The 13,565-nt window shown below is 43.2% G+C and overlaps 1 protein-coding gene across 1 annotated transcript in view; it reads right to left on the bottom strand.

Moving 5' to 3' along the window:
• Positions 1–13,053, bottom strand: part of PGM5 (phosphoglucomutase 5) — a 77,392-nt gene extending 64,339 nt beyond the window's left edge. The window contains exons 1-3 of the mRNA XM_052775636.1: positions 12,696–13,053; positions 4,277–4,439; positions 1,608–1,754 (exon numbers count right to left, since the gene is read on the bottom strand). Coding sequence (XP_052631596.1) covers positions 1,608–1,754; positions 4,277–4,439; positions 12,696–12,956 — 571 coding nt within the window. The 5' untranslated portion in view covers positions 12,957–13,053. The remainder of the gene's footprint in view (positions 1–1,607; positions 1,755–4,276; positions 4,440–12,695) is intronic.
• Between the last annotated feature and the right edge of the window lie 512 nt (positions 13,054–13,565).

Below are 13,565 nucleotides of genomic sequence, written 5' to 3'. Positions count from 1 at the left end.
GCTCTTCTTTAGGATAACATGAAAATGACACAGACATTTTTTGAGCCTGAGAAAAACACTTAGAATAGATTGCAACAATACACTTGAATGGAGAAACAAAAAAAAGGTTCTCAAGGCTGAAAAACAACCTGTAAAAGCTATTTGAAAATGAGTTAATTCTATGGTATATGTTGAAAGTCTCAAGGATTCACTGGAATTACATTACTGCGTATCTTCTATGCCCTGCTCCTAGCGATATTTAAGTAGGCTCTAAGCTTTACACATATGAACAAATGCCTCAATTTCAGTGGAGCTGCTTACACATGTTAAGATAAAGTGCATGTAGGATTAAAGTCTAAAAATTATTTTAGCTCCTGCCAAAGCCAACTGGTTTACTCTCAGTTGCTTCAACACCTTTGTAGCCTTGATTCACAGGAGTTAGTTCATACAACTGAAAGAGTAGAAGTTTTAAATACATCAGATAGTATCTTAAAATACTTTTAAAATTATTTTCATTCTTTCTGCGCTTTCATTCTGCATTTAGACCTATGTAAACTATACTTTTTCATGCACTTGTAAGCTAATTACATTGCTTCTTCAGTAGAGATCCCTGGCAGCTCTACTGTCCCAGGATGAGGGATTCTGGGAAGAGATGACTGGGAAACAATTTTTCCTTAGGAAAACATTCAGACAAATTGCAATTATTTTAAATCTATTTTTATACTACCTGTAGCGGGGAGAGGGGGGGAGGTGTCTCATTTTCATTTAGAAAAACACAATTTGGAGAGATTAAAAAGTTGAAAAAGCAAAATTTAAAACTGTGGCAATCATATGATTCCAGAGTGGTGCTGGAGCTGAATTTTATTTGCTTTTTGTTTGCCTAAAAAGCCAAACATGTTCTTTGCAATCAAAAAATTCGTAATTTCAGATTTTTTTTCATCAAAAACTTTATCAAACTGTATTTTGTCTCAAAATATAATGTTTCAGTGGAAAATAAACTGGCTTTAATTCTAGGACATCAGGAATGAGGAACAGTTCTTGAGGCCACACAGAGTTTTACAGTATTTGAAATATTGTCTGGACCCCTTCCTTTGCTTTTGACTCCTTCAGGACAAAATGGCTGTGTTAGCTCATTTTAAATGAAGTGTAGGCATAAAAGTGTTCCCATGCTTAAAATTAAAACATATGCTTAAGCACTCCCTTTACATTTGGAGTGACTGGATGGCCAGTGCCTTACACATCCCACAACTTTTCAGAAAGTGTGAGCAAAGAATGAATAAACCAAGACTCTCACAAACTCTTTTGTTAATTAGACTTCCATAAGCAAACTGTTCCTAGTCCTAAAATGTTTGTGTTTGGTGTTTAACTACTAGCAAGCCTAAGCACATATATTTGGTAAAGGTATTTGGCTAAATGATGAGGCCTCATGCACTTGAAGTCCGTAACTCAGCTTCCTTACGTGCAAAATAAACACAACACTTACCTATACTGCCTAATATTTTGAGAACTTGTAGTAAGGCATTTTGAAAAATTAAAGTTTTGTTTAAATAATTACCCTTCATCATTCTGCAGCAATTCTAATATTTAGAACCAACGGAAGTAGCATGCATAAAAGCACACATTAATACCTCGGAAAGGTTTGAATTTGTTCTCCAGATCAAATTCTTGTCTTCCTAGGCGTGATAAATCAACTCTGAGATCGGGACAAATGGCATACTCTTCCAAGGTTTTGCTGATTTGATAGATTTTATCTGAAACTATATCTGGAGCAGGTCCTATAAGAAAAAAGAATGTGGGTCATTTTTTTTTAATGAAGGTTCCCTACTTAAAAAGTGAGTGCTATAGCAAACATTTTCTGAATATCTTGGGAGTTATTAAGGAATAAACCCAAACAAAAAACTATAGTAAATAAGGTCTTTTCTTTTCTTTCAGTGTAATACAGGTTTAAAACATTTTTTGAAAATACATAACATGGAAATACAGTGCGTTACTCGCAACGTTTTGATTCACGTAGAGTATTTAAATCAATCATTATCCATGGCAGGGGGGATGAGGGAACCAAAAAACCCACAGCCATCTTTCTTTGTTGTTATTGCCCAAAGACTGCCATTTTTTTACTCTACATGCAATTTCAACATACATATTAAAGGAAAACTTGTTCAGCAGCAGTTTCTGGTGTTTCATAGGGCTTTCTGCAAATGCACACTGGTAAAGGTGAGATAGCTTTGTGTTTCACATTATTTCATTAGACATAATTATCATTTTTAAAAGTCTTACCAGTTTGACAGTAGTGTTCTCTTGCAGTTTTCCTCCAATGGCTTAATGAAAAGTCTCTTTGTTAGAATTCAAAATACCTTAACTGCTTAACAAGCAATTATGACCTGGAACAGTTCTGTCATTCAGAAACAGAAATCACATCTCACTTGTGCATTACTTCTATTGCCAAATCCTGAAGATTGGCTCTATTTTTAAAGATTTGCTGTCAATCAAATAAAAGTTGCAGGCTTGATGCAGCAATTACCAGATGAGCTATGCTATATGCAGTGCAAGAGCTGAGTCTGAGTTACAACGAAAGTCCTTTCTGGCTTATCTGACTCTTCATTGCTTATATTAAAGCCACACTTCCACTCTGAAAAATGACTTCCTTTATTCTCTTTTATGTGCTCTCTCTCCTAATGCAAAGCCTCTGTCTTTTCAGTGCTAACTTCCCACTCCTCTAGCAATGCTGCTATACTCAGTGCAGCTTTGCCACATAAATTGGTGTGTTCCATCTCAGATGCAGTGTACTAGATGGTCCAAGGCAATACAGTAAGTAACAGTCACTTAACTCTTCATTTGGCTTAGAAAATGACTCCTTACTCATCTAATCCAAACCCATCCAAGGGGTGAGGACAGGTTTCATTAGCTCCAGATCATCCTTGATAGATGGATGTATTGTCTACTGATATTTCCAGCTAAGGAGATCCCACAGCGTCTCTCTGCGTTCTCTCCTACAGCTACAGAAACAAACCGCTTCTGCCTGACCTGGATCTGCAAAATAGACTGAGCGAGAATGCAGAGCAACAATAGCCCTCCCCAGAAGCTTGTCGTGGTGCCTAACCATCCTCTTCGTTCAAAAGCCTTGCCTAATACTTAACCCACATTTTCTCAGCTGCAACTTAAACCAACTACTTTTCATTATGTCGCTGCTGATTATCATAAATAATTGAACCTCATGGCCTGTGCTTGAGAAGTGCTTCATATTTAAAGCTTAATAGCCTGTTTGAATTTTCTTTGAAAAGGCAAAGCACACTAAAAAGAATGCCCCACCAACTGTTACCCATCTATCAAAGAGATTTTAGGTGTATGTGGTGTTTTAAAGTTTATAGAGTGCTAATGCATGTAATGGTTTGGCTCTGGTATGTTTGTGCTGTGACCTGGCTTTCTCACTGTCTGACCTTACACAGTCCCTTAATCTCTCCAGGACTCAAGTCTATTCTGTTTATAAAATCACACTGGTTTAACCATGCACATTTTTCAATTAAACAGGGACAAGGGCTCAAGGTCTCCCACCTTCAAAATGGGGAAGCAAACATTATTTTAAAAGCAATTCAGTTTTTTCAGATGGAAAGCACTCTACATATGTGAGGTACACAAGGTGTCAGCAATTGTCACCATGATGTTTTATGTGTACACAAATCTATAACATAAAACATACATCACGTATAACATACCTACATGTGTTAGCTTGCCAATTTTGAAAAACAAGACATCAGCTATATACACAACCTCTATTATCTAACAGTGGAATTGCAGTAGTTAAAATGGTACAACCCTCTCCCTGGGTAAGGGCAGTTATTTCCTGGGTAAACATGAGAAGTGCTTTCTTCCATACAAGACAATGAGTTATACTGCTTACAGCACTTCTGAAATTACACGCTTTAAATAAATGCCAAGACAAGCAACACAGAAATATGAGCAAAACAGAGCTCCTTCACAGGCATCTTTAAAAAAGGATCAGAACTGTTACAATGATCTGGCAGACTACATACAATGCTATAAAAATGAGATAGTAAACCTCTTGTTTATAGAAATCTTACAGCTACCACAAGGACTTCAGTGAACATTTAATGCTTACTGTATGAACCCATGTAAACAAATACACTGCTATTACTGAAAAAAAAAAAGACATATGCATATGGTCCTCATAGTTTTAACAGAATAAATGAAAAACACATAGTTAAAGTAAGCTAGTTATCCTTGCCAGCATATTTTCATCATATCAAGATGCAATGTTGTGTTATTAAAAAAAACCTACCTCCATTGGCAACCTCAAACTTGACTCCAAACTCTCCTCCAGGTCCCCCAGGACTGTGGCTAGCTGTTAGAATAATTCCACCAGCTGCTTTGATCTTTCGGATGATACATGAAACAGCAGGTGTGGATAAAATACCATTCTGTCCAATAACCAATCTGCCGATCTAGGTGGAAAAGGAAGTCAAAGTACTCTGAATGGTACTAAACTTTTGAAAATCAATAAATAAACGCACACACATACAGGCATACATGTATAGGATAGAAATTATGAAGTCTAGTATGGAACCTATTCCTTTGTAGAGAAATACATGTACACGAGTTGGTTGCATGCTGATCTGGAACGCTGACAAAAAATATTGTATCCTGGCACATTTAACACCAGTGGCCTGGGTATTGATAGTAGAGCAAAAGCACAGCCACGGCAGTGATTTGCAAAGCTCCCCAGCATAGCACTGGGCTATGATCCTGCTATCAAACCTTTCCACATATCCCCACGAACCAGCAAATCCCCTCAAATTATCAATACAGTTTACGGCTGACTGTGTGGATGTAGTTTGCAGGGTTGGGGCTTTAACCAGCAAAAAAGAGAACAGCAAGTGAACTGCCTTTCATGGAGCAGCCTTTCAGTGCAATCACCAGTATCACTACACAGTAGGACCTGCAGACTCTACAGGTTCCATCTCTATTCCTAAGACACCCTTGGATGTCCTGCCCTATAGAAAGTACTGCTCCTCCTCCAGCCATCTGTGACTCCTTGGCTATTCCAGATGAAGAGGGTGTGTTTCCCAGGGCACAGCTGAGCAAGGGGAAGTTCCCACCATTCTTAAAGTAAAAAAAGCTTTCAGGTGGTGTTACGAAACACTGGCTCAATGTGTTTAGTATTATGTGCAGTCCCACTGCAAGGTTCCAATTTCAAAACTTTGCCTTCATCCCTACACAGATACTACAGCTTCAGCTCAACATAAATAATCTAGGAGCCAACCATAAATGTATTTACAAAGAAATATGAAAGAGTTCCAGTTCCTGGGAAACAGGCAGATACAAAAAAAGGAGGGGAGAAGGGGAAGTCTGTGTCACAGATGAGAACTGAGGCAGCTGCATATGGAGCTTAAAAGGATATTACCAAAGTTTGGGGGGTTTTAATATCCTTACTTAAAATAAAACAAACAAACAAACAAACAAAAAAACCCACCACTATTGAGTAGTAGTTTGGGAAGTAGAGGGGTGGGGATGGAGGGAGGGAGGGAGGGAGAGGCAGAACACTGAATCCTTCCCACTCCCTATCTAAAAGCAGACTGGGAGTTCAACCTCAGGTTTCCTCTCTAGTTTTGAGGGAGATTTGACAGCTCTACTGTCTGTGTGGCAAAGCAACAGCACAGGAGGTGTCACGACATGCCACCCTTCTATAAAGGACTGTTCCTTTATATACAGATTACCTTCTTCTGGGTCCAGCACTTCTGTGAGGCCCCTAGTGGTTATTTAGAAGTGGGGTTCCAAATAATTTCAGAAAAGCAAAGGATTAATAAATTATTTATTTAGCCTGTTTTTTGAACTATTTTAATTACAAAAAAAAAAAATTCTACATTGAAATGATCAAGTTCTTAAGCAAGTACAAGTTATTTTTTGCTAACCCGCACAAAGCACAAACTACAGTTAACCATTTCTCTTTCACTGAAAATTACAACATCTGCTTTCAAATTTAAAAAAACGTGCAGAACAACACATTCTATTAACTGGGATTTCTACCTCAAGATCTGATGATAGGATGATTGTTTGTCTACCTGGTTCTCTTTTCACAGTTTTTGCAGGCAATTTTGAAACCGATGGATTGTTGCTAGAAAACAGGAAAGCTATCAAAATTATAAGTACAGTTCATAGAAAAACTTCAAAGGTTCATTTTACTTGCTCTTGCTACTATTGGGAGAATTTGTTTCACCATCTTTTTTTTTCCAAGGTTGGAACAATTCTGAAGGAAATGAAAAAAGATAAAGTTAAGATACAAAAAATTTTGGTTTCTGATTTTTCTACTATAATGAAAATGTTTTCCAGGGAAAACAAGTATCCTTTCCAGGAGGAAATGCAAATCAGCAGAATCCACATTTTCTGTTTCAACAGATTATTTTAAAGCAGTGCTTCCACTGAAATGGTCAGTTTGGTGAGGGTGGAGTGTATACACAGTTAACATATATACTATACAGCTGAACCTCATTTCTGCTCACTTCAGTGGTAGTGAACAATTTTATTTCCTATTTAAGCCTAACAATACAGTTTCATTAACCTATGACTGAATGATTAAGAGCAGTACCATCTTCCTTATTATAGAACCTAATGCAGACTGTAACATAAATACCTTTGATTACTTGTGGAACAAAACATACCAGTGAATATAGTTTTCCTTGAAGAATGTATTAAATGTTATGCTTGTGCACTGTGACAGCATTTACTTGCAAGACTCTGTATCACCTTCTGACTTTACGCCCCTCCTGCCTTTCCACTTTTGCTTCTCCTTGAAGGTAAAACTAAGCAGTAATTTACAGCATGTGTATTTGTAAAGCTCTCAGTTTATCATAATTTACAGACCTTAGGAGCAACAATGAAGGTATATTTCCTCCAATCCTAGCTCCAAGCCAAGTGAAGCAGCTGATTAAATCAGTTATTTCACTGATTACAGAACAAAATTGGTATCTCTCTTACTGATCAGACTTCTTCACATTTATGTAATGTTCTTCCCATCTTTTAAAACTCTTTTAAATCTCCAAATGCTACATTTACATTTTAGTTATTCAACTTTTTGGATACTAAACTACTTCCAAAATACTTTCTAGACAACCCTTCTTGTTACCACAGCAATGCAATTCCTACGTTGGGGAACAAGGAAGACTCTTTTTTTTTTTTTTTTTTTTAAAGCAGAAGCATTTCCAGTTGTTGTGGCTGACAACTGACAGACACACTTTTACCCCAGAAAATGCGTAGGGTAAAACTCCATCCACCAGGAGAGGCACTGAAATCACTAGGAGCTCTAGCACATGCTTTGACACACTTTTAGAATCAAGCTCAAGAAAGAAAACTTTCCATTAGCCACATATTTTACTGTTTTATTTAAACCAGTGCCATGTAAATAATTTGAAAGAGAAATAGAGATTTTTTTTTTTTAAATTGTTCTGAATTTGAGTGTGTCCTTTTATGGCTTCTTTTCAGTCCATGGAGCAGCTTTTGGACAACATGCCATGTCTTGCAAGACTGTTGTATTTATGCTGTCATTTAATCACTATTGCCAATCATAGTGAAGCATTAGAAAAACAGAAAACATTGGGAAATAGACTCTAACAAACTTTTTCCAGTCTATACAACAATCTACCCATGTACCTTTATTATGGAAAGAAGAGCATGGTGAAAATAAATACTGAAAATGTTTGTTTTGAATATTGTCTCTCCCTTTTTTAAACTATGAAGCATGTAGAAAGCTAGAGCAATGACTCAGTCTTCCAAATACAGCTGTCAGAAATGGGTGCCAGCTCTTAAAACAGTATTGTGTATGGGTAAGCAAAAGGAAGATGACAGGAATTACATTTTGCAAAATGCTTGAAAACAACACCACTGAATGGATCTTGAGGTACGCTCAAGTATAAATGCATTTATACTTGTATACAGGCTTATCATGAGCACATGTTCTTTGTACTTCTAAATCTAAACTACTGAGGTTTAGATTTTTGCCTTCATGCAAACGAAAACTGTTTTTTTAAAGTAAGTAGAATACTTAGTTTATTCAGAATGCATAAATTACCTGGCGCTCTCTCTTCACCATACTTTCATTTTTTTCCTGTTCAACAGATGTTGCACAAACCAGTTTTCCCATTTTTCTGGATATCCAATATTAATATGAACAGGAGTAATTTCCTTTGCCTTCAGCATTTGTCACAAGGCTATTATTTCTATACTACTTAGAAATACTCTTTATTATACTAATTTCTATACTATAGAAATAATGCAATATTTAGTATTCTCAATTAAGGATGTTGAAAGTGAAATTACATGAATGATACACAGATATTTTATTTGCAGTGCCTACTGCAAAGAGCTTCACCTTATGTGAAGGTCTTCAGTGCTTTTACAAAACTCCCTGAGGACAGTGCAGACCTTAGAAGTGTACACACGCTACCCATCTTCCTCTGCTCTCTTCATTTCAGTGGCAAGAATGCACAACCTCATCCCTCTCTTGGCCCAGAAGCTGTTCATTTTGTCGCTGAACCAAATACTAAACTGACATTTAATTAATTTTAAGTAATGACCACTCAGATTCACAGACTTCTCGCAAGCTGGGCTAAAACAGTAACCAAATAATTTCCATGCACTGACTCACAATTAAAGTTCCAGTAATATACCTCTGAAAATCTTGGACAGTTTCATAGCATGGGAAGATTATCTTTGGAATTCAAAAACTTGCATGGCTACGAGATCACAGGCATGTAATGTCTCTTCTAATACTGTGCCCCTACGCCACGTTCTATTTTGTCAATCTGCTTTTAGTAGCAACAGCAGAAACAAAGACCACGATCCTCAGCAAACTCTTACAGCTGAAAGAACAGTCATCCTAACAAGTACTTTACAAGAACATTTTTATGCAATATTACCACTTGCAGCTGTGCATTTTCAGACGATTCAGTTGATTATCATGGAGTCACTTAATGCTTTTTTTAATTATTTTTCCCAGTAATCTCTCACATGCCTCAGTCAATTAAACTTGAAAGAACATGAAGCAAGCAGATTATATCCTGGACAGCACGGGGCTGTGCCTTCCTATCTTGTACTATAGTACCATAAAGATGACTGAGTGCCACACTCAACATTCAAGCAAATATATCAATCATACAGGTCCAGGGAGGGATGGCAAGATTTGCATGGAAGACCATGGAAAATAAAAACACCATGGTATTATAAAGAAGACAATTGGAAAACTCTCTGCCATCTCCAGCTTCTACAGCACTACTAGCAATACTCTTGTGATGTCTCTAGGATGTTGCTATAACTTTCCATATTCAGAGTATGATCACCAGCTTCTGATCTGCCACTGATTCTCACACATACCAGCTTCTCATTTAAACCTATCCTAAATTTTGCATCAAAAATGAAACACTGCATCCACTCGATGGGTCTAATGGAATACTTGCATTTAATTTGTGGTGGAACTGTATTATAAATGGTGGAGCCTTTTATCTCAGTTCTTCCGCACATTGAGGTACAAGGACACCACTACTGACAGGACGCAGGTGAAAAGGAAAATACAGCCTCAGACACTCTCCTAACACCCCACTTTGCAAAACTCCTTGTTGCAACCCGGAATGGTACGGGACCTGTCCAGCTTTCCTCACACTCCCCCACCTTCTCACGGCATGCAGTCCCTTACCCAAACGTGTCTGCTACAGCCCCAGGTGTGTGACCCATCGAAGGGTGACCCTGGTCAGCCACCTTCGGCTCTGAACAGAAAGATCTGGTGGAGCGTGTGCTGATTACAGTTGCACAGCATGCACCAGCCCGTGGCTGTTGCCACCGGTGGAAGCCTACGCAGGCTACAGCTGCGGAGTGTGTACCTGCAACCCCAAGCTGGAGGGCATGAGCCAGAGGGACTGAGGATGAGAAGGCAGCAGGGCAAGCACTGGCAGCTGACTGGGCAGGGGGCCTCATCTCATTCCTTGTGCTGCGGCCTATGCCAACTGTGCTAGGCTGTTAACGCAGGGGGAATGCAGGGTGAGTCACCAAATTAGAACAAGGGGAACCTAGCAACTCTAAAGGGCAATGCATTTACAGTTGATAATAGAAAATCCCTTTTATTTTTGTACTCAGCAGGCACAATTAACCATAACACTACGTGTCTTCCAGGAAGGAGATTAAAGTTCAGTTTATCAGCACTACGTGGCTATCCCTCTCCTGGCACTCTGGGGTGGCTCAAGGTTTTGAATGCAACTTCAAGGCTTCCACACATTTCATCCGATCCTGCCTACACCAGCTCACTTCTTTCCTTGTGATACTGGCTACATGCCTTCTAATGACATTAACCTTATCCAAAGGGAGAGATCTTTGGCCTCAGGAGTATTCCCCTCCTCTCCCCCTACTTACATAGCACAGCACTAAACAATGCCTCCAGGGAGGTTTAGGTATTTTCCCAGCAGATATATTTTAACAGCCAAAAAATAAAACATACAAACAGTACTCACTAAGTAAATGTGAGGTTTATGCACTTACAGCGTGCTTGAGAGAAACAGCGGTGAGAGCGAGCAGGGTGAGAATGGTGGTGAGGGGATGGAGCGTAGCACATGGAAATGTGAAGCCTTTTCAGTATCAGTAGCACCCCAACAGCTGGCCTGCTGAATTTGTGAGGACTGTGTCATTAGTAAGAGCATCATGCTTGAATTCAGATATTTGTGGGAACTGTGAGCAGAAAAACTGGGGTTTTGGCTTCAGAAAACACTAGGGAGAAACTGTGTTTCCAAGAAACTTGCAGTAACTTAAGAAAGGGGAAGCACTACTACAGCAAGGTGCCAGAAACATGTCAAACTGGAAATATCCTGAGGTCAAAAAGATCTGATCTTCAGGGGAAACCGAGCAAAATGGGCAATGTGACAGAAGCAGCAGGAAGGAGGCAAGCTGACAGGAAGAATTAGTCAGGAAGAAGTCCTGAATACAGCATAACCTGGCTGAAAAGCCCCTGGTCTTCTAAACCCCAAAGTTCTCGTCTTCCTCAGCACCTCGGCCCTTGTGGTCACCCTGTGGCTGTAAATCTGTAGCTCCTACCAGTGTGCAAGGGCAGGCAAGGACCTCAGCCTCGGCAGGGCAGCTCTTGCTGCAGGGCTCTTGCTAAAGCTGTTGCTGTGCTTTGTCCCACCTGGTCAACAGGTACAATTCCAGCGGTGAGGCTTTCTCCACTGAGCTACGTGGGGGAAGGGGCTAGGGAGCAGCACTCCTCCAGGTCCCATCCTACCTTCCTCGCTACCTTCCTCGCAACCTTCCTCGCAACGCCCCACACACCAGCCCGCTCCCGCTGCTCTGCGCTCGCTCCCGGCACACTCCCTCCCCGCCACTGCGGACAAAACACCACCGTGCTGCCCTCGCCAGCGGCCCCCCCAACAGCCCTCCTCGCACCCCCGGCCTCTACCAAGCCCCTGCGTGAACGGTGAGTTTGCAAAAGCTAGCCAGTACGTAACACAGCCAGCATCTCTGAAATCTCAGGTATCACTCAGCGTCTGCTTGATGGTATCAGTGTGGTGACAACATGCCTTAGAAATAAATTGAAAATACTCATTATTTATACCAGGCTGGCTAATCCATATAGCTCGTATGGGACAATAAATCAGCAGGGAAAATTCAGACATGTACAGAGATTTGTTTTAAAGTTGAAAGATCTCCTGGTTGTAAAACTTTTGCTTTTGAAAAGAGTTAAGAAAAAGTAAATTCACTACAAAAAAAAAACCTATAAAATTATGTCACTTCTGCCAGATCCGGAGAATGAATTTAGCCATCATAATGAGAGACAGCAGCTTCACCTCTGCACTGAAGCAGAAACTTCAAGCCCACATCAGCTGGTACTTCCAGCTTTCTGTTCATACACACCAACACATGAATGTGCACATATCTATCTATCAGAAGACATCGGTTTCCTATTTTCAACACTGCACAAGACAAGCTGAAACCCATCTGATCACAGAGGTATTTGCCACTGTTGTCTTCTTGGATTTCGTAATTTGTTTGCAAGTGAGCAATGGAGAAGAACGATTATTTTCTCAGGATGCCGCCAAATTGCTGAATTCCTCTTGCTTCAGTAACACCATTTTCCTTAAATATTTTCAAAAGATCCTGAGCAGCAGATACGCGTCTGACACCCCCGTTTCCCACACACTTATTTTTAATTCTGCTACATTTTCTCCTGCAGAGTCAACTTTGTTCCTCAGCTCCCATTCCTGCCCCAGTCTAAAATAAGGTGCGAAACAGCACGGCATGGCCAGCAGCAGTCTCCCGAGGTTATTATCACGACCGCCTCCGTTACACATAGATAAAGCCAGCCACGCCGAAGCCTAGCGGTACGGCCTAAAGGACGTCCGAGCCGGCACTGGGCTGACCCGGGCATCGGAGGCGCAGACCACCGACACACGGCTGGACGCGAAGCTCGTCTTATTTTGACCGGCGCATCCAGCGCTACCCGGCTCACGGCACTCAGACGTTCTCCGCGCTTCCTCCCCGCAGGGGGGGACCCCGCTGCGAGGAGGCGAAGGGGGACGCCCGCCTGAGGCGGGCCGGGGGCGGCTGGGGGGGGGCCCGGCTAGCGGCGCTGAGCGGCTGAGGGGGGCCCGGCTAGCGGCGCTGAGCGGGAAGGCCACCCCGAGGGCACGGCGTGAGGGCACGGCGGCGAGGGCGAGGGGGCCGCTTACCCCGTTGGCCGCGGCCATCTGGACGACGATCTCGACGGCCGTCTTGCTGAAGTACCTGCCGTCGCTGCCCACCACCATGGTGCAGCCCTGGCGGTCGCGGAGGTCGACGGAGGAGAGGAGGCTCTGCACGAAGTTGGGCAGGTAGTTGCGCTGGCTCTCGAAGAGCCCCGTGGGCCGCCGCAGTCCCCCGCCGCCCGTCGGCCGCTGGTCCTCGTAGGGCGCCGTCTGCACCGTCAGCACCGGGATGGGGGTCCTCTCCATGGCGGAGCCCCGCTGCCGCCCGCCCGGCTGTGGCTCCGCTGGGGAGCGGCGGCCCCTCACGCAGGCTGCCTGGCCGGCGGCGGGGAGCAGAGAGGCGTTCCCCGGCCGCGGGGCCGGGCTCCCTCACGGCCGGCCCCCCGCGGGGCCGGAGGCGGGCTCGCTCAGCCCTCGGCGGCCCGCCGGCGGGAGCCCGGCGCCACCGGGGAGCCGGGGCGGGCGCGGGGTGCGCACCGCCCCTTCCCCCCGCCCGGCGCCCCCTCCCCCCCCCGCCGGCGCCTGGGCGCCCGCAGGGACGCCCGGGGCTTGCCGGTCCGCTGCCATCAGCATGCGGCGGCCCCGGCCAAAAATAACCCTGGAAAGCGAAGCCGAGGATCGCGGTCTGCTGCCAGGGATGTAACCGGAGGCAGGGGGGAGAGGGCGAGCCGGCACGGCACACTTGCTCGGGGGGATCACGCTCTGTCAGCGCCGGGGCCGTCCCCGCCGACCCTCCCGCCCGGCCGGCGGGAAGGCAGCCGCCCGGCCTCGGGGGCCGCGCACCGCCGCCGGGCGGCGTGGGGAGCAGCGGGCCGTCTGTCCCCTCCGGCAGCACGGCCCGGCAGCCAGGCGTAG

This window comes from Harpia harpyja, chromosome Z (assembly GCF_026419915.1).
Source record: "Harpia harpyja isolate bHarHar1 chromosome Z, bHarHar1 primary haplotype, whole genome shotgun sequence".
In the NCBI taxonomy this organism is placed as follows: domain Eukaryota; kingdom Metazoa; phylum Chordata; class Aves; order Accipitriformes; family Accipitridae; genus Harpia; species Harpia harpyja.
Note: the sequence above shows the minus strand (reverse complement) of the source record. Positions and strands in the feature narration are given on the sequence as shown.